This window comes from Phoca vitulina, unplaced genomic scaffold (genome assembly GCF_004348235.1).
Source record: "Phoca vitulina isolate PV1807 unplaced genomic scaffold, GSC_HSeal_1.0 scaffold57, whole genome shotgun sequence".
NCBI classification, from domain to species: domain Eukaryota; kingdom Metazoa; phylum Chordata; class Mammalia; order Carnivora; family Phocidae; genus Phoca; species Phoca vitulina.
In genome coordinates, this window is record NW_022589760.1 from 5,494,284 (window position 1) to 5,516,920 (window position 22,637).

General features: G+C 35.3%; 1 protein-coding gene across 3 annotated transcripts in view; it reads right to left on the reverse strand.

The window, feature by feature from the left end:
* Window positions 1–22,637, reverse strand: part of DIAPH2 (diaphanous related formin 2) — a 951,942-nt gene that overhangs the window by 693,410 nt on the left and 235,895 nt on the right. For all 3 annotated transcript variants that reach the window (XM_032390097.1, XM_032390096.1, XM_032390094.1), the window contains 4 exons: window positions 8,295–8,369; window positions 8,138–8,207; window positions 3,587–3,723; window positions 1,724–1,832 (listed from right to left, as the gene is read on the reverse strand). In XM_032390097.1, coding sequence (XP_032245988.1) covers window positions 1,724–1,832; window positions 3,587–3,723; window positions 8,138–8,207; window positions 8,295–8,369 — 391 coding nt within the window. The remainder of the gene's footprint in view (window positions 1–1,723; window positions 1,833–3,586; window positions 3,724–8,137; window positions 8,208–8,294; window positions 8,370–22,637) is intronic.

Sequence of the window (22,637 nt, forward strand, 5' to 3'; positions counted from 1 at the left end):
ACAAGCCAATTCATCTATCTGCTGTAGTTTCAAACTTTTGCAAAAAAAAAAAAAATACTAATACTTTATAACACAATAAAAAAGAAAATAGATTGTTTTACATCAGATAAGAAATTTTAACATTTAAACACTCACTACTAAATAATTTGATAAAATTAAATGTGGAACCATCTTCTCTTTGAGGAGAGAGCAGAAGGAAAGCTAAGGACAAAGCACAGGCTGACACCCCACAAATCCCCCCTCCCCCAGGTGGGTTATGTGTGACATTCCTCAGGCACTCCTGGCTGCCCTAAAGCTAAGGGAAGGAAAAACAAATGGTTAACTTATAGAGATTGCAGTCCTGCAAGACAAGAGTCTCCCTCAGTTTACAAAAGTCTTACTGATTTACAAGAAAAAAGCATTCTTATCAATAACCTAACTTCCAGAAGGAAATGCAGATAAAATTAAATGTCCTTATCATCTGCAGCCCATTGACAAATACTTGAGGCAGGCAGAGTATAATGTTCCTCCAGGAAGCTCCCAACTGTCCTAAAGTTCAAGCCTTGCTAGAGGGAAAAACACATTTAACTTGACAATGGCAAGGCCTCCAGTATCTTGTAGGTCCTCTTTAGCATATGAAATTTCTTTTGAAAACCTGCCTTTTCCTTATCTCCCCCACTCCCAAGTATATAATCAGCCACCCCTCACAACCCCAATGCAGCAGGTCTTTCTGCCCATGGGTCCTGTCCCCATGCTTTAATAAAACCACCATTTTGCACCAAAGGCCTCACAAGAATTCAAACCCACCAAACCTCACCTATATTCCAAAACTACATCATCTTTGTTGAATGATACTAGAGGAGTTAAAAAATAATTCAAAAAGAGTTCCCCATGGTAAACAAAAGACAAAGATGAGCACTGAAGACCAAAAACCTGGTGTCAAATTCTTACTCTACCACTTACAAGCTGTGTCAGCTTAGACAAGTTATCTAGTCTCAATAAGCCTATCCATCTTATGAACAAAATGGAGATGATAATAGTGCCTGCACAGCTGGGTTGTTGTGAGAACTTAATCAGATAATATATGTAAATTAAAATGCTTAGCTCATGATCTCATAACATAAATATGGCCAATAAATATGAGTTCTCATCACTCAAAAACAAAGTTATCTTTCATAAAATGGGTCATTTCATGAAACCATCTAAGAAAAGATAGTGAGTTCTGTCATTTTCTAAATACGACATTTAGGCTGGGTATACACAGAGCCATCAGACAGACTCTGACCAAAGAATTGCAATTCAGTCCCCACCCTATTCTGGTGAGTCAGACTTCTGAATATTGTGTGAATGGTATAAAGATATGCTTAGATTTCCTAAATTTCTACAATAAGCCCAAAGATTTCATCAACATCTGTTAGGATAATACAATTGGCTAAACTGCTTACCCTATTGTTCTGATTATTGGTAAAGCTTTAATTCCCATGGTTTATTTTATTATTTACTAAATTTCTTCTAAATATTAATGATAATCATACCATATTAATAGTAATCAGAAGTACTTTTCCTAATTTTAAACAAATTGTTATTCTAACAGATAAAATTCTAGCTTTTATAAATGACCAAGCAATAGGAAGAATTTCATTTTTATGTTTCATTCTTTAAATAATAGCTAAGGAGTTGGCATCAGACAAAATGAGTACTTTAAATATAACCCCAGAAGCAACTTAAGACAAAACCAACTCACCTGTAATTGCAAAGCTTCATGATTTTCTAATCCTTCCACAATTGGTGAAAATCGTTCCCTATTATTTCTTTCTGCTGCAGTAGTTATAGCCCCTAAAAGTTTATCTAGACTATAGAGGGGGAAAAAAATTAGAAATGAGAAATCCATCTTACACACACATTATGAATATGGGTTATCTGCTTCTTTCAGTCTTATTTCCTTTCTGGCATTTGATGTTTATAGCGACCACTACACTTTAAGAGTTGTGTTCCTATACACATATTTCTACAAGTCAAATATTGATAGCTTTAAATAATTTTAGGGCATCAAAATGAAAATTCAATTAAAAAACCTTGAGGAAAATAAATTTCCTGGGTAACATTCTTTAAGATATTTAGTTGATAAACACTGAAATTTAAAATTCCAGGTTTGGTATTTCATGTGTTAGCATAAATATTAATAATCATTTAAGCATAATATGACATCTACTATTATTAAAATTTTATTCACATGTAAACTGATTTTATAATAAAGTACTAGAAAGAGCAAGTACATTTGAAAGAACTTAAAAAAATCAACATTCTTTCAAAATGGAACAAGAAAGAAAAACTAAAAAAGAAAGTCTAGGTAATTAGAGAAGCATCTATAATTATCTAGCACAAGAAAACTTTTTACATAAACAAAAATATTGGTAACTATCGCTATATAGTGTCTGAATCAAATTAACCTCTATGTAGTATACTGTGCTTATCAAACTGTAGCTACAACTATAACAAATATACCAGAATAGGTTGTATTATATGAATTAAGTACTGAAAATCCGATTGACAAGAAAAACATTTTTTACTCATGTATAAACTGATTTTTCTATAAAACCTAAGGAAATCTTACTTTTGCATATGTTATTTCATTCTTAGTTTGTTCTAAGATAAGACTTAATGCTCTCTGATAATATTTTTGTTTAGTTTTTGGCTTTTGGTCTCTAAGGACACTAAGCAGCATTAAGCAATATCATTTTATTCTGATAGGTATGAAAAAGTCACTGTATTAGGATATTCTTAAATCTTTGCATGGCCCTATTCTGATTCAAATTGAAATTATTACTGTCACACACAATTTCAAAGAAATATTTTAGTATGTGATCCCCCTAGCAGATATTTCACTCTTTATCACAATGGTTCCATACTAACTAGGCTTATTAATGACATCAAATCTGATATTTTGCTTCTCAGTCAATATTATTTTCATAAGAAGGTATGAACTAACGTACATTCAGCAACAATCTGTTAAAATTAACACATACATGCACTCTGAATAAATGCAGTCTTTTGCTCTTTCTTTTTAAAAGGTTCGTTTACTTCACTTTATACATTATTCATTTTTTCACTTATTACAGTAGGATAAAGTAAAATACTACTTTAAATAAAATAACAAAACAAAAGCATCTAGTCAATTCAGTGAGTTAAAGAAGTCAAATTTTGTGATGTGCACATATGGGGGATTCTGTGTGTGTGTGTGTGTGTCTGTGTGTGTGTGTCTGTGTGTCTGTGTGTGTGTGTGTCTGTGTGCCTGTGTGTGTCTGTGTATTGAGCCCATTTTCTAATGATTACTTTACCTTCAGCTAGATAAAATTCTATTCATTCATTTTACAGTGAAATGAACTTTGAAGAATTTCCCATTAGGGGTCTATCTATTTAAATCTGTTTCAAAAAAATTTTTTAAATGCTGAAATGTAAATAGATAAGATAAAATGCCAATAAATTATTTTCTAAAAGATGATAATATTTTCATGCAAGTTATCTAATGAAAAACACAAAATACGTAATTTTAATTTCACAAGTGCCATTTTCTTTGCAGTTAACATAATAATATAGCAATGCTTACATGTTCTCTTCTCCAACAATGCAAATAGCAGAAAGTATTTTTACTATTTCAGTCATCATGTTGGGTTGTTTGGGATCAATTGCTCTTGCCAATAGCAAAAGACTCCTTTCATCTCCTAGAATCCTTTGCAATCCAAACTAAAGGAAAAAAAAAAAAGAATCTTCATTCAAAATGTATTTGTAACACATCTTTAATTTAAAAAGCAATTTATATTGATCTTCTAAAAACCTACACCTCCACAATGAGGTTCTACCTAATTATATGAAATGTTTTTCAAATGCAGTTACTTATCTTTGTTTTTTTATTTTAAATGACTATATCTTGGAGTTTTTTCCCCTTGATCAGATATGATCTACATTAGCCTGCCTAAAAACTCCATAAAAATTTGGGAGAAATATGTGAACAATCAGTATTTCTTCGACAAAGAAAAACATGTAAAGTACATACTGATATGATTTTTTTTTTAAGATTTTATTTATTTATTTGACAGAGAGAGAGCCAGCATACTAGCAGGGGGCGCTGTAGAGAGAGCAGGAGAAGCAGGCTCCCCACTAAGCAGGGAGCCCATCTTGGGCTCCATCCCAGGACCCTGGGATCATGACCTGAGCCAAAGACAAACTCTTAACCGACTGAGCCACTCAGTCATCCCCTGATATGATTTTCTTAAGAAACTCTACTTATGTCATTGGATCTTCCTGGAGACATCTGGAATCCATGGTTAAATTCTCCGATATGTTTGTGTGTTAAATTAAACTGAACAAAAAGGGTAAAATGTTGTAAAGCTCTTTTGTATACTATATGCCAGTTAAAGAAGCAATAAACCTCTGTAGGTTTTCCCATACCATCTATTATCCTGCCCCTTTGAGAAGCTGTACTGCATTACAAAAGCTATGAACCCAAGTAAATGGTGCCTGGGTTTTCGTAAGTGTCACAGTGAACTAGGCAGAGGAGACATCATTTTCATTTGTTTTCTAGGCTTGACTACAACCACAGAAGTGTGCATTATAAGAATGAATAGGTAAACAAATGTTTAAAAAAGGCTAAAACTTGGATTTTCACTATATTTAGAAGGTATTTTCTTTGACCTTGGTCCCAAAAAGTATTTCTCAAATTTCTTATGAAACACTTGCTTCTTTATACAATTTTAACAGTAAAAATCCAACAACATTTCATCAGATCAAAATTGTCATTTGAAGCTTAACTTTTAGTTAAGCACCAAATATATGATTATTTTCATGGTGCCTAATTTAACTTCCAAAAGAATTTGGGGAGAGAAGGGAAACATAGTTAAAGCTCTTAAATGTAACTTTACCAGAGGTCACAATAAATAATATATACAGAGATAAGGCAAATAAAAAAAAGAAATGGAATAGACAAGATTAAAAAGAAGCAAGGAGAACAGAATGGACAAGCATGTATAAAAGTGGCCAGTAGATACTAAATAGCAAGGAAAATAAGTGAAAAATGTATGTGTAAAACTAAGAGACAGGTTTACCATGCAATTACCAAACTTAAAACAACAGCTTTAAAAATCAAATAGACTGAGAGTAAAATTATTCAAATTTTCAAATTTTCATTTATAAGTTAAGAGTAGTTTCTAGTACATAGGGACATACTAAAAATAAAAATGAAATAAATAATGAAAAACCATACATCTAAACATAAGAGCAATATTACAGCAATGGAAGTTAAGAGGCAATGCTTTGCTTTTGATCCTACTATGATCCTATTATTACATGTCTTGTACAAAGGAAAAGAGTTTTGTTTTGTTTTATTTATTTGTCAGAGAGAGAGAGAGTGGGGGAGAGCAGCAGCAGAGGGAGAGGGAGAAGCAGGCTCCCCACTGAGCAGGGAGCCTGACACGCGGTTCGATCCCAGAACCCTGGGACCATGACCCCAACTGAAGGCAGACGCTCAACCAACTGAGCCACTCAGGCACCCCAGGCAAAGAGTTTTTGAAGAAGGTAATCTAAATTCCTTGGAGCCAACAAATGTTAAGTTTAAGTAATTTCAGATGAAAGTTTCATGCTTTATGACAATTTATTCCAACATGAAGTGGATATATCACTACATATTTTTTTTTTAATTTTGAATGTATACTACAAGCCTATTGTTTCACATGCCTATAATTTAAAAGATTCACCATTTATTCATGTTCTGAGCATTTATATGCAAGATATTAACATGATCTAACTACAGGTTAACCTTAGTTTAGAATAATATAAGTCAAACCATCATGTTCTTCCAAACTGCCAAACTCTTAAGTAAAAGTAATTATGTATTCACATATCAGCGTATGTCCTATCAGAAAAAGCTCTAGAGGAAATCTCACTACTATGACTTTCTCTATTGACTATCTTGGTTATAGATATTTAATAACCTGGTAAGCTATGAGAATTGACAATGCAAGTCAATAAGAATTTAAAACAAAGAGTCCTACAGCTAATTTTACAGATGAGGGGATTGACAGCCAGAAACTTCAAGTGCTTTTCCAAAGGCCACTCAACTTAGTGGTAAAGCATGTACTGTATCTCCTGATTTCTAGTACTATACTGTTCTATTATTTCTGTTTCCCTCAACTGAAGAAAGAGATTCATCTTGAATTGTGGAGATGGAATGTTCATTAAGTGCTTTCTTGTTAAGAGATCAGATTCTGCATAATTCTGTTGCAAAACACTAAGGGCACAGAAGTTGAGAAATTCTGTATTAATGGTGATAGAAATCTTTCCAGAAGAGACTTCCAGGAACAGTGCAATTAGTATAGTCTATACAAAAGTCTTGTGTCAACTAGCAAGCATCCACTCCACATGCCAAAAATCCTTTGCTGATACATGTGTGCATAATATATAAATATATACAATCATATATAATCCCATGTTTAAGAAAGACTGTTTACAGATTAGACAATCTTATCACATTATTAATAGCTGTATATATTATATTAACAACTATATATCTGGCCAGTTTTTGGTTATTGTTATGATTATTTCTATTAAATATTTTGAGATTATTAAAACATCATCTAAAGAGAATTATACAATTAGTGAATTAGTGGTATTTTACGTTATAGGAATATAGAGGAAATCATGTCTAATACAGTAACAAAATTGTTTATAGAAAAAACACCTATAGGGTGCCTAGGTGGCTTAGTCGGTTAAGTGTCTGCCTTTAGCTCAGGTCATGATCCCAGGGTCCTGGGATGGAGTTCCTCACCGGGCTACCCGTTCTGCAGGGAATCTGCTTCTCCCTCTGCTCCTCCTCCCACTCGTTCTCTCAATCTTCTCTCTCTCCCTCTCAAATAAATATATAAAATCATTTAAGGGGTGCCTGGGTCACTCAATCGGTTGAGTGTCTGCCTTCGGCTAAGGTCATGATCTCCAGGTCCCGATATGGAGCCCCACACATTGGGCTTCCTGCTCAGCAGGGAGTCTGCTTCTCTCTCTCTCTCTCTCCCACCCCTCCTCCCCCTCTGCCTCTCCCCACTGCTCCTTCTCTCTCTCTTAAATAAATAAAATTTTTAAAACATAAAAATAGTTTTTTAAAAAAGAAAAAGAAATAGTAACTATAACATCATAACTTCAGCACAGATTACTTTTTTGAAGATTTTATTTATTCATTTAAGAGAGAGAGAGCGCACGTGCGTGCATGTGCACATGTGGAGGGAGGAGCAGCAGGGAGTGAGAGGGACAAACAGACTCTGTGCTGAGCAGGAAGCAAAATGCAGGGCTCCATCTCAGAACCCTGAGATCATGATCTGAGTGTAAATCAAGAGTCGGACACTTAACCAACTGAGCCACTCAGGCACCCTGAGCAAAGATTATTTTTAGGAAAAAACCCTTGTCTAGAATTCATAAAGTCTCTAATACTGCATCTGGTATACATATACATAAAAACCCTGCAATCTTCCAGGAATGTCTTCTATGTATATTAACTCACTGATATTAATTAAACATAAAATAGAAATCTTAACCTTATAATGTTCTTAGCAAATAAGTCAAACCATAGCTTTGAAATTCCCTTTTCAATTCACTGTATAAAACACTGTAAAAACACTGTAAAAAATAAAATAAAACAAAATTTTACATAAAATCACTAATATGTTAATACCTAAAATGTAAGACTGTAAACTAGCTTATCCAAAAAAATAAAAGTATAAGCTACATTCTGGCCTTATTCTTTGCAATAAGCTGTCTAAATCTCAATTGGAAGTTTTAGTTGGAGTCTCCAGATTCCAATAAATAAAATAAAAATAAATAAAATAAAACACTGTAAAAAATGGTATTCAACATAAAATATTTAACCATGAAAGAAAAAAAAAGTATTATCTAATTTGGCAACAGACTTATGTGCTTCCATAATTATAAAAACCTACCAATAAATATATTGTGAAGCAAAGTATATTTTAAATAATATTTTGATGAAACGTATGATGATTTGCATCATAAAGACCCTTTGAAAACCGAATAAACACCTACTATACTGTTTTATACTTTCATATACTGTTGAACAAGCTCTCACCTTTTGTGACAGGCAGAAATAACTACTACTTACCTTATTATTCATAAATGCTTTGAGGCACTGAATAAGTTTATACTGATTCTTCTTGTCTATATTTTCTTGCCTGAATAAAGGGGAAATAAACATGTTATGTTGTGCTTAAAAATTTTTTAATTTCCCCTTCAGTGATATTTTTCATGTTTATTCTTACTGTTTCTTGTCCAGAAGCTTTTCCAGCACATCCAATAAGAGTCCAAGACCTTCATGGCCAAAGTTGTTAACCCAGCTATGAAACAAACAAAAAATATGTATAAATAAGTTTGTATATTTAAAACATTAAGTATCCAAAATGAAATTTTCACTTTTTAAGAAACTGCTTTCCAAAGTGGTTATCCAATTTGGCATTTTTTCAGGAAAGTGTAAAAGCTCCATTTAATCCAAATCCTTCCCAAAATTTCACACTGTCAAAATTTTTTTAAGAGAGAGAGAGAGAGAGAGAGAGAGAGTGCACACATGCGTGCCCATGAGTGGGGGAGGGCCAAAGGGAGAGGGAGAGAATCTTAAGCAGGCTTTATGCCCAGTGCAGAGTCCAATGTGGCACTCAATCTCATGACCCTGAGATCATGACCTGAGCCAAAATCAAGAGTCAGACACTTAACCAACTGAGCCACCCAGGCGCCCCTCACACTGTCAAATATTTTTTTTAACTTTAGCCATTCTGAAAATTGTTTCCAGATAAACTGAGAAGCAAAGTAGTAAAGTAACTTGCCAAACATCACTCAACAAGTATCAGTTCTAGGGTTCACATGTCTAAATCCAAAGCCCATATTTATTTCAACCATACCACTAGAAATTACTAATAGGACCAGAAAATGATTTTCTATAAAAACATCTGCTTATGGCTCTACCAATATTTCACTGAAGAAGAATTAGTGGTTAGTTCCAGAACTGCATTGAGAATCTATCTATCTATCTATCTTATATACGTATATACATGTGTATATATATATATCTTATATCTATATTATATCTATGTCTAGACACACAAACATATGCTCTGCTTTATTTAACAGCTTACTTCATTCATTTAGGTGTGATAAGTATTTTCAGTCCATGCTTTTATTGAATTTTAAAGTTCTAAGCTTTATAAGAAATCTACTAAATACTGTTAAGGAAAGGAATCTGGAGACTCCAACTAAAACTTCCAATTGAGATTTAGACAGCTTATTGAAAAGAATAAGGCCAGAATGTAGCTTATACTTTTATTTTTTGGGATAAGCTAGTTTACAGTCTCACATTTTAGGTATTAACATATTAGTGATTTTATATTATTAAGTTACCTAAGTCAAAGAGTTGTCTTGACACACTATAAGATAATGTTTGTTGCCATTACTTGTGAGGGTGCCAGGTGTAACAAATAAACCAACAAACAAAAAGAGTAGAAAGATCAGTCAGGAGGATTCATTTATAAGTGAGCAAGAGATCAGGATTAGATCTGAAGAATGAAAAAGAAGCCAGGAAGATTATCTGGAGAGCAAGAGAACAAACCTGCAATAGGGCAGTATCTTCTGAACTTATGGCGTGGCTATACCCATCAGGGAGTCCAACATCTGGTCCACTGCTCAAGAAGTTAAAAATTAAAGACCCTTCCTCAAGTTTACTCAAAGATCAGAAAAATATCCCACCATCCATCAATGGAACATGCTGTAAGACCACATAGTGGCATGTTCAAATGCATAAGTTTTAGAAAAAGACAGATCTAGGATCCAATCACAACTCTACCATATTCTAGTTGTGTTATTTTTGATCAATTACTTAAACTTTCTGAGCCTATTTTGTCATCCTCAAAATAGGGATGAAAATAGTACCTATACCCCAAATGGTCTTTGTGACTATTAAATGAAATAATGTACATGAAACAACATAGTGAAGCCTGTATTAAACTTCTGAATGTGTTAAAAACCAAAAACTTCATTGCTCTTTGAATGTTCTAGTCCAAATTATAGTATGAATTTTAGGCATAAAGACTCCTTTTCAATAATATAAAAACTTAATAACATTTCATCATTCATTTATTGAAAAGCAGTTTAATTGCTATGAAATATGTAGAGGAATCTAAACAGACACTACACTTTTTCCACTGATGGATTTTTAAAAAAAAAGATTTCATAATTTAAATATTTGATGGGGTGCCTAGCTGGCTCAGCTGGAAAAACATGCAACACTTGATCTCGGGGTCATGAGTTTGAGCCCCACGTTTGGTGTAGGGATTATTTAAATAATTTTTCGAAATTTTTAAAATAAATACATAAATATTTGATACTCACATGTTTAACTTGTTACTATTCAACTTTGCATAAATTTATTTTTCATTATATTTAGTGCTAGCTAATTCACATTGGAGCAGACATGGAAATTACAATGGTAAGAGGAAAGGGAGTATGGAGAGAGTGAATCTATTTATAGTTCATGCATAATCCTGACAAGGAATTATATCAAAATATATTAAGATTTAAAACAGAAGTCTATCCCAAGCCTCCACAACTTCTGAGGTCCTTGTTTTTAAAGGTCCCGCTTATACTAATCAGCATGATCAAAGGGGGAAAAAACATATTTAATAAATATAACAGAGGATTCCAAGAGAAAGCAAGATTCTCCCCACTTCTAGCTCTACAGGTCAAAAAAAAGTAAGGAAAACTCTATAAATGTACCTATTGTATGACAGAATGAGATTTTTGCTCTCTCACACATATATGTAAAGGAAAACCCTTCACAATTTCCCAAAACTTCAACCTTCGATATATAAATTGGAGATTCAGGGTTGGAATTATTTAGTTATAGTTCATATAAATATAACTTAAAAGCAAAGATTTAGTGGGTGGATGAGTTCAGTACATTCTATACATTACAGACATAATAAGAAATAGTGACTGCACTTATGATGAATAGATTGTCCAGATTCATGTAGGTCTTTCAAAAGGGTTAATGCTAAAATTACAAAGTTCTATCCTGAGTCCCATAAGCTTTAAAGGCAGTTGGTCTCATGTGCAGGAGTCCCATATTAGTCATGTCATCCCTTTATCAGTTTGTGCACTGCTAAAGGCTAATATAAAGAGTTATGTGTTCTGTACAAAGGATTTTATTTCTCTCTAATGGTGTCCTATTCCCATGTGTAATCTCATACTACAACCCAAATCACTGGAATATCAATAAAATGAATGATAGCTTAGAGTTTCTTGGGGGAATTCAGAAGGTAAAATTACAAAACATGAAACAACTAATTCCAAGGGTTGTGGAGACATTAAAGATGATTGTAAATGGTGTGTACACATTTTAATAGCAGGAAACATCTCATTTTATTTTTTAACTTAAAATCAATTTAATTAACATATACTGTATTATTAGTTTCAGAGGTAGAATTTAGTGATTCATCAGTTGCATACAACACCCAGTGCTCAGTACCCTCCTTAATGCCCATCACCCACTTACCCCATCCCCCCACCCACCTCCCCTCCAGCAACTCTCAGTTTGGGAAACATCTCATTTTAGTATCAATGTTTCCAATGTAATGTTTCTGAATGCAATTAAAACCAAACTTTAGTTATATGCACTTATGAGAAAGAAAAAGAGCCCCAAGGTGATAAAGACCAATGTACTACCCAAAGCAAACATTATCATACGTTTAGTCCATGAATCAATAATCTCCAAACAGTAGCCAAGAAGAAGTATTTTTAACATTTTTAAAGTATATTTGTTCAATTAAATCAACTTCATAAATAATTCCACTATCAATATATACATCTATTAAAAAATAAAATGTTAACAAAAACAACATGCACTTGTACATGCTATGACTGTCTTGGCCTTAATTCAATAAAAACATACATATCCACTTAGGTTTGTCTACATGAAAGTAAATATGACAGACTTGAGCACTTGAATGTCCTTGGAAATATTCATCATAGTAGATTAGTACATAAACTATCTCTGCCCAATTTTAATTATTAGATGTAGTACTGCCATTTCCAGACATCTGTGCATATGACATTCACTGACCACTTATTTCACCTGATTCATATAAGGCAGACTATGTTAATTTTCCAGCTCTGCCTCTCCATGGTTTTGACTTCAATGTTGAACTAGACTATAATTTCCTTTGAAAACACCAAAAAAAAATTCCATCTTTCTCTCTATACTCTGTTATTAACTTAAAAAGGGTTTTATCTGGCTGCATTTATTCTCCCTATCAGGTCTCACTAGGAAGGTTCTGCTACACAGTACTCACACATTTTCTAAGAGTTCCTCACAAAAGAGGAAATGTGTTATCTTTCTAGTTGTTTACATTACATAAAAACAAACTTCTTACACGTTTAGAACAAATTGTAAATGTCTGAGTTACATATAAAAATCTCCTGAGGGAAAATAAAAATTCTCTCTCAAAAGATAAAAATTCCTTATTCATTAAAATCAATTTAAGATCTCAAAATTACTTTGGAGATAGTCAAAATGGCTTAAATCCAAATCTGTTAAATTTACCAACAGGTTATAGAGCAAAGAATATTTTCTTCCCCATCCCCCTTTAAAAGTTATTGTTAGAAACACATAAGATATCATCTTATCCCAAAGTAATGATAAAAATAAAATTTGCAAATAATGTGAATGAAAATGAAAATTGAGTCTTCAATCAAAGAGAAGCAAGGGGAAAGAACATTGCAAATATTCAAGCAAAAGCTAGTCATATTTCAAATTCTCTTCATATATTTGAAATTGTAAATATATTAGGACACTTACTAAAGTCACCTTCTTAGTAATATCACCAGTCAAACTTATAATAAAATGTTAACTTCCACAATAAAACTATATTGGTTGGGCGCCTGGGTGGCTCAGTTGGTTAAGCGACTGCCTTCGGCTCAGGTCATGATCCTGGAGTCCCGGGATCAAGTCCCACATCAGGCTCCCTGCTTGGCGGGGAGTCTGCTTCTCCCTCTGACCCTCTTCCCTCTCGTGCTCTCTGTCTCTCATTCTCTCTCTCTCAAATAAATAAATAAAATCCTTTAAAAAAAAAAAAAGAAAAAAAGAAAACTATATTGGTTTATTTTCTTAAGCTAAATAATACATTAAAATTCTATCATGCACTCCATAGGACATCCAGTTAATTTTAGTTTAGTGGAATTTTGTTAAAATGAACTTACTCTAGGAAATCACATTCCTAATCTATAAACCCTGAAAATTAAACAGAGTTGACATCAAGTTTAACTGTTGTGAATAAAGTAAGAAGTTCTTTGAATGCAAGAAAGAAAAGAGAGACATTAGCAAATACCACCCATACATTTACTTTTTCCCCAAGCCAATTTGCATATTACAGCGAGCTGCAGAGAGGTTAAATGAATTTTCTTTCATGGTAACAGGGATAAGGGGAGTTGAAGGGTAATTGCTATTTGATGACTGAACAACAAAAATGTTAACAGTCCTTCTCACCTATTAGTTGCAGTCCCAAAAACATAGAATTAAAGACTCATTATAGAGTGTGACTGCTGCATAAAAAAAAAAAAAAAATCAAAGAAATTTAATGCTCACAAATATATATATATATATATATATTTTGCACAGGATAACTGCAATGAAACTAAAAAGAACAATTTCTTTGGATCCTCATTGTGGATATCAAAAAACTCTTAGCAAGTTCAAATATTTTGTTGTCTCAGAATGTAATCTGTAATGGTAACCACTCTGGTCTTTTCTTATTTTTATATAATAATTTAAAATCCCTTTCCCCTAAAACTGAGAAAGACACAATGGAAATTATGTGTGTATCTGTGTGCACACATGCACGTGTTAGCCATGGTTAAATATCTTAATATATCCAACTTTAACAATTTTTTTTCAAAACATAATCATTGAACAATGAATAGTCAAAATCTTTTTTTTTTAAGATTTTATTTATTTGAGAGAGAGAGAGCAAGAGAGCACAAGCTGGGGAGAAGGAGAAGCAGGCTCCTGGGCTCCATCCCAGGACCCTGGGATCATGACCAGAGCCGAAAGCAGCCACTTAAATGACTGAGCAACCCAGGCACCCCGAATAGTCAAAATCTTAAATAACATCACATTAAACAACTTGGGAACTGTTAAGGCTTATCTAAGAAATATTAAGCCAGGGAGGCCTGGGTGGCTCAGTCATCAAGTGTCTGCCTTCGGCTCAGGTCATGATCCCAGGGTCCTGGGATCAGGCCCCGCATCGGGCTCCCTGCTCAGTGGGGAGCCTGCTTCTCCCTCTCCCACTCCCCCTGCTTGTGTTCCCTCTCTCGCTGTGTCTCTCTCTGTCAAATAAATAAATAAAATCTTAAAAAAAAAAAAAATATTAAGCCAAACATACTCATTATTTGTTCTCTTCTACAGTGACATAAACAATCTAAATCAGATAACAACAAAATAAAAGTGATAAACATGTACATGCACATAGATAAAACCTATTTTATAGGACTATAATGCAGTATAAAGTTCCCATGAGATATTAGCCTTCTACCATATTTGACCTGGCCTGAATTCATTTTCAGACAAATCTAGAAATATTGCTACTCCTAAAATATATACACTTATACTTGATAAGTCTTTCAGAACATATAAATTCTTTTTAAAGAAAGCAAAATGTTTTAATTGCTAAAGTAACTTTGGCCTTCTTCAAAATTGCCCAGATTTCCTGTTCACAATTGGAAAAGTTAAAAACCATAACAAACATTAACAATTTAAATTAACAACACTGTTCTGTCTTCATTTTACAAACAAACCTCCATGAAAGAACAGGCCATGATAAGAATAGCTTTACTGGTCATGAAATCATGTTACCTCATGTCAGCTCCTTTATTTTACAAATAAAGAAACTAAAGAATTTTAGTTATACATCTTGTGTCATAGCTTGTTAATGGCAAAAACATGACTGGAATCCAGCATTTTTCTCTCTTACTTTTTTTTTTTTTTAAGATTTTTATTTATTTGAGAGAGAGAGCGCAAGCACGAGTGGGGGGTGGAGGGAAGGGAAAGAGGGAAAGGGAGAAGCAGACTCCCAGACTCCCCGTTCAGTAGGGAGCCTGACGTGGGGAGTGATCCCAGGACCTGCAGGTCAAGAACTGAGCCAAAGGCAGACACTTAACTGACTGAGCCACCCAGGCACCGCTGGAATCCAGCATTTCTCAATCCTTACACACCTCTAATTCATCTATATTACCAACACCTAATATAAAAAAAACATCAATTAGCATTATGAGTATTGTTTTGGTTATTTTGCTTCATGAAGGAATATCAGATAAATGTTCAAATTTATAAAAATGTCATCTATGTGTATATTCAGAAGTGAAATCAGTAACAGTAAGGTTTTTTTTAATATTTATTATGAATTCCATCATCAATGCAAGGGAAACCTTAAATAAAACATTAGGTATGTCCAAGAATATACTTTCTTTCTGCTTCCCATATACCAATAAATAAAAGTTACTTGTTTAGCATTGATATAGAGTGATATCATACTGTAACGCATTACTGTGTATTGTAGACATATAGAACTGTCAACACCCACCTGAAAAAATAGTTAACTGACATTTGGTATGATACAAAATACAAATATTAGAAAGCACCTGGAAAAAAAAAATGGAGCCATTCAACGTTAATTTGAGAATAACAGTCCTTAGTTACCCTCATGTGCTTCCTTATCCAGCATGAATGAATTGGCCGGCAATTTTAAGATTGCCTCTTTTTTTTTTTTATTTAACCAAACAAAAACATTATTTTGAAAAGATATATCACCCCTAAGTTCACTGTAACATTATTTACAATAACAAGATATGGAAGCAACCCAGTGTCCATCAATAGCAAACATATAAAGAAGATATGGTTACAGGGGCGCCTGGGTGGCTCAGTTGTTAAGCATCTGCCTTCGGCTCAGGTAATGATCCCGGGGTCCTGGGATCCAGCCCCACGTCCGGCTGCCTGCTCGGCCAGAAGCCTGCTTCTCCCTCTCCCATTCCCCCTGCTTGTGTTCCCTCTCACACTGTCTCTCTCTCTCTCTTTCACTCTCTCTGTCAATTAAATAAATAAAAATAAAATCTTTAAAAAAAAAAAGAAGATATGGTTACATATATGGAATGGAATATTACTCAGCCATAATAAAGAGTAAGATCTTGCCACTTGCAACAACATGGATGGATCTAAAGGGCATTCTGGTAAGTGAAATAAGTCAGAGAAAGACAAATACCATACGATTTCCCTTTCATGTGAATCTAAAAAATGAAACAAACAGAAAAGAAACCAGACTCAAATACAGCAAACTGAACTGGTGGTTGCCAGAGGCGAAGTAAATGAGGGGGATGGGTGAAACATAAAAATCCAAACTTTCAGTTAAAAATAAGTCACAAAGATGAAAAATATAGCATACGGAATAGAGTCAGTAATACTGCAATAATGTTGTATGATGACCACACTTATCGTGGTAAGCAATGAGTAATGTATAGAATTGTTGAATCAATATGTTGTACAAAGAACTCCTGGTCTGTTGACAGTTTGGTGGTATGTTTTCCTTAGCCATGGAGATTAATATTTTACTGTTTTCAGAAAGCTTCTCTGATGTCTTTCCCTTCATTTCCATGTAAGGTGGATCACTTTCCAATTCTGCTTCGTCTTTGGCCAGTTTGGCTTTTCGCTCTTCAATAAACTCATCCAAATTATTAGCCATTTTGCAGATATCAAGAGACCGGGCTTGCGTTGGGGAAGACACACAGCGGCCAAGAGAAGAACTTCGCAGGCTGAAGAGGTGGCGACGGCTGCCCAGCATGGGAACACTGTGACCTTTAAGATTGCTTCTGATGGAGTTCAGGACACACTACACAAAAATATGGCACCCTAGGGAATGAGTCTTTAAAATATTAAGTATCTTTGAGTTTTTAAAATATTAAAAAGCTTAAAATGAAGGAATCGGGAAAAACCTCATTCCCTCACCTACCCCTCTTCCCTGAAAGCAGGAGCTAGATCTCCCATGTGACAGGTACCCTTCCTGTACCAAGAGGAGGGAAGATACTCTTTATCACCAGAGACAGGGAATTTGGGCCTAGAAGGCTATATGAAAAACCTTGTTAAACTACTCTTATCCTCCTAGTAACTTCTTCATTAGGTACTACCCCTACCCCAAAACCCTTTGTCTTGTCAATTTTTACAAATTTGCTGTTTCTTTGTATAAAAGATAGAAAAACTTCCTGCTCTGGTCACTCATTTGGGTCTTCATTCTCTTGTAAAGGTACCCATGTATATGTAAACATTTAATGAAGTATATTTGCTTTTCTCAAGTTAATGATCATCAGTTTAATTTTCAGAGCCAGTCAGGGAACCTGAGAGGGTCCAGTAAAACTTTTCCCTCCTCTACACTTCCCACTAACTTCCTTAACTCTTCTATCCTTCTCTGCTTTGCCTTAACCCACTTTGGCTTTCTGAATTTTAATTAAACCCAGTGAACTCTATTTGCTGGACCAATCAGTCCCTCTATCAACTCACATCTCCAAATACAGTGAGGCCTATACTAGAGTATTGACAATGAAAATGTAGTAACTATGCAACAAAAAGGAACACTCGTGCACTGAAAATGCAAACTGGTATAGCCACTGTGGGAAACAGTAGGGAGTATGGTCAAAAAATTAAAAATACAACTACCCTATGATCCAGCCATTACACTACTAGGTATTTACCCAAAGAATACAAAAATACTAATTCAAAGGGATACATGCACCCCAATGTTTATAACAGCATTATCTATAATAGCCAAATTATGAAAACAGCCCAAGTATCCATTGACTGATGAATGGATAAAGAAGATGTGGTATAGAGGAAACAAGATGGCAGAGGAGTACGGAGACCCTAGGCATGCCTCATCCCTCAAACACAGCTAGATAAATATCAAATAATTTTGAAGACCCATGAAATCGATCAGAGGACTGAGAGAAAACTGCACAATTAGAAGTAGAAAAATGGCCACATCATAGAAGGTAGGAGCTGCAGAGAGTTGATTGAGGGGAGAAAAGAACCAAAGGTGCTGCAAAGGGGAGGGAGCCTTGATCACGGAGAGAGGAGTGAGAGAGAAAGAGTGAAAGTGTGCTCAGGAAATTGCACAGGAAACACTTTTCCCCAAAACAACTGACTGGAAAAAGGAGAGGGGCTGACTACAATAAGTTTTTATAAACAGGAGACTGAAAAGTCTTATGTTTAGGAGGTCCACACCATCCACAGGGTTGTGCCTAGCAAGGTTGTGCCTGGAGGTGCTCAGGAGGGGAAGGAGGATGGAGACCGGGGAGTGGGCAGCATGGTATGAGGATCCCCTGGGTGGCACAGGGAGAAACATTTCCCCTGCTTGAAGAGCATTTGGGAGAGGCAGCATGGCCCCTTGGGTGGGGGGCGGGAAACTGGTGGTACCAACATGCTGCCCTGTTCCCTAGCATAGGAACAGAGACTTGAGCTGAGGACAGCAAACGTTGGTGCTTTCTGCGTACTTTACCATACACTCCAAACCCAAACCACTGCATGGTCACGTGAGTGATTTCTGGGACAAACCAGCACTGGCCACAACATAAGACCCTCCCCGAGAGGATCAGTGTGGGTCTTCACCATGTGGATCTCTAAAATTTAGAGTTTTGAAACTCAGCCACATACCTGGGATAAAATGCAAGAGTACTGTGCCACAAGGCAGGCAAACAGCTTGGACACACACAGAATGAAAGCAGGGATCTGGTGGAGGCCAGGGACATAAGAGGGGTGATCGTTAGCTCTTCTTTGAGGGCTTCCTGAGGAGTGGTGGGCATGAAATTCCTCTCTGGTGATAAGATAGCAGACCAATGCCATTCCTTACCCCCTCAACCCTGCATCAGCACCAACCCACTTCAGTGAGCAAATCAGCGCCACCCAGTGGAGGCCAGAGCTGCATACAAGCCCCACCCACTTGTGCCATACAGATACAAGCCATCAGGGAAAGTCCACCCAAGAATCAGCACAACAAACCCCACCCACAAAAGACTAATACAAACCCCTCCAATGTTCCAAGTCTACTGATCAATGATTACTGCAAAGGATCAGCTCTAAGGGAAATAAGATCTAGCTTCCTTTTTTAAAAAAATTTTTTTAAAGATCTAGCTTCTTTTAACAAGCAGACCAAAACAAAACCAGGATCTAGCTTCCTTTCCCCTATTTGGCCCCCCAGACCTCTACTTAATATAGCCATTACTCTCAGGACCAGAAATATAACAGGATATCCTAACAATCCCAGCAAAAACAATGACCCAGACAAAATGACAAGACTGAGGAATTCACTAGAAAAGAAAAAACAGGAAGAAGTCACAGCCAGGGATTTTATCAATACAGATACAACTAAGATGTCTGAACCAGATTTTAAAACAATAATAATAAAGATACTAACTGGGTTTGAGAAAAGCATAGAAAACATTAGACAATTCCTTATTGCAGAGATAGAAAAACTAAAAACTAGTCAGACTGAAATAAAAAATGCTATAACCAAGATGCAAAACTGGCTGCATGCAATGACAATGAGGATATACAAAGCAAAAACGAATCAATGATACAGAAGATAAAATTATGGAAAATAATGAAGCTGAAAAAAAGAGGGAAAGAAAGGTATTGGATCACAAATGTAGACTTAGGGAACTTAGTGACTCTTTAAAGTATACTAACATTCATATAACAGGAGTTCAAGAAGAAGAGAAAAAAAGAGTACAATGTTCATTTCAGCAAATTTATATCTAAAAAGTTCCCTAATCTGGGGAAGGAAAGAGACATTGAAATCAAAGAAGTACAGAGAACTCCCATTAAATTCAACAAAAGCCAGCAATCAAGAAGATATACTATAGTCAAATTCACAAAATACACAGACAAGGAAAGAATCTGGAAAGCAGCAAGGGAAAAAAGTCCTTAACCTACAAGGAAAGTCAGATCAGATTTGCAGCAGATCTGTCCACAGAAATGTAGTAGGCCAGAAGAAAGTGTCATGATATATTCAACATGATGAAGTCGAAAAATATGCAACTAAGAATACTTTATCCAGCAAGGCTGTCACACAGAATGCAAGGAGAGATAGTTTCCCAGAAAAACAAACACTAAAGGGGTTCATGACCACTAAACCAACCCTGCAAGAAATCGTAAAGGGAATTCCTTGGGGAAAAAAAGACCAAAAGCAACAAATCCTAGAAAGGAACAGAAAACATCACCAGAAAAACCAACTTTACAGGTAACACAATGGCACTAAATTTATATATATCAATAATCACTCTGAATGCAAATGGACTAAATGCTCCAATCAAAAGACAAAGGGTATCGAAATGGATAAAAAAACGACCCATATATATGCTGCCTACAAGAGACTCATTTTAGACCCAAAGACAACAGCAGATTTAAAGTGAGGGAATGGATAAACATTTACTATGGTAATGGATGCCAATGGTGTGTGTGTGTGTGTGTGTGTGTGTGTGTGTGTGTGTATACACACACACAATGGAATATTACTCACCCATCCAATAGAATGAAATCTTGCCATTTGCAATGACATGGATGGAGCTAGAGTGTATTATGCTAAGGGAAATAAGTCAGTCACAGAAAGACAAACATCATATGATTTCACTCATATGTGAAATTTAGGAAACAAAATGTGAAATTTAGGAAACAAAACAAATGAGTAATGGGGGGGAGAGAAAGAGGCAAACCAAGAAACAGACTCTTAACTACAGAGAACTGATGGTTACCAGAAATGAGGTGGGTATAGGAAAGGGTTAAATAGGTGAAGGGGATTAAGGAATGCACTTGTGCTGAGCACTGGGTGATGTATGGAAGTGTTGAATCACTGTATTATTCACCTGAAACTAATATTATACTATATGTTAGCTAACTGGAATTTAAATAAAAACTTTAAAAAAGATAAAAACTACACAAGAGATATAGCAAATAAGAAAATGAACAGGGTGCCTTGGTGGCACAATTGGTTAAGAGTCCAAATCTTGGTTTTAGCTCAAATAATGATCTCATGGTCAAGGGCTGGAGACTTGCGTCAGGCTCTGCGCTCAATGCAGAGTCTGCTTGAGAGTCTCTTTTCATCTCCCTCTGCCCCTCCTGCTCATGTGCTCTCTTATTTGCTTGCTCTCTCTCTTTCTGAAATAAATAAATCTTTAAAAAAAAAGAAAATGGACAAATGTGATGAAAAAGGAATGTCAAAGATAACTCCAAATCATACATACAAGAATCAGAGCCAAAAACCATGAATAGATGGTGAGCTCTCTAATACAAAGAATACATAAAGGATTATAAAATAGTTGATCATGGAATCTCAAATCTGTTGTGAGCTCACAAACAAAAAAGTCCAGTATCATGCTTATATATAGCTCCACAGTATACGTAGAGCATGCTGTTTATATCTCCACAGTATTATTTGATAATTCATATTTATCTAGATCTCTCATATCAATGTTACAGAAATCCCCAGCCACATTAGAAAAATCAGTATACATATATAATTTGTTCTTGCCAGTCAAAATTAAGCCTTCTGTAACTCTCTGTTCTTAACTTCTATTACTCCAATTTTCCAAGATCATTTGAAAGAGCTGATAAATGCATTAAAGTAAATGCATGCATCAAACTTTTGTTATCAGGAAATTTAGACAAATGATTTCAACATGCAAAACCATTACTGTACTTTATAAACAATTCAAAAACAACAGAAATTAAAATTAATGAAAAATACATTATAACAACTCCAACACAGCATATCCTGCACTCTGTTCATAGGAGAAAGTAATGATAAGCAAATAAAATTACAGCAACGTTTTGGTTTTTTGTTTGTTTTTTAGGTACAAAATATGCCATAAGGTCAGAGAATACCCCCAGGTCAATGTCCCATACCACTTACAATTAAAAGATTTCTTTTCATTCTGGGGCATGTGGGTGGCTCAGTTGGTTAAGTGTCTGACTCTTGATTTGGGCTCAGGTATGATCTCAGGGTTTTGAGATCCAGCCCCACAACAGGCTCCACACTAGGCATGGAGCCTGCTTAAGATTCTTCTCTCTCTCCTGGGGATGCCTGGGTGGCTCAGTTGGCTAAGCGTCTGCCTTCGGCCCAGGTCATGATCCCAGGATCCTGGGATCAAGTCCCTCATGGGGCTCCTTGCTCAGCAGGGAATCTGCTTCTCCCTCTGCCTGCTGTTCCCCCTGCTTATGCGCTCTCTGATCAAGAAATAAAATCTTAAAATAAAAAAAGGTTCTCTTTCTCCCTCTGCCCTTCCGCCACCCAATCTCTCCCCTCCCTCTCTAAAAAAAAAGAAAAGATTTTGTCACTTTAACTGATGTTTATAATGCTGACCTCAACAACACTACAAAATTCCTAGGCGTTTTCTATATCAAACAAAACTTCATTAATGCTTAGTAAATTTTAGTGCTAGATCCATTTCAGAGTAGTCTTAAACTTTGACAATTACTAATTCACATATAGAAATTTGTAACTCAATTTTTAAAAAACTCCATTTAACAC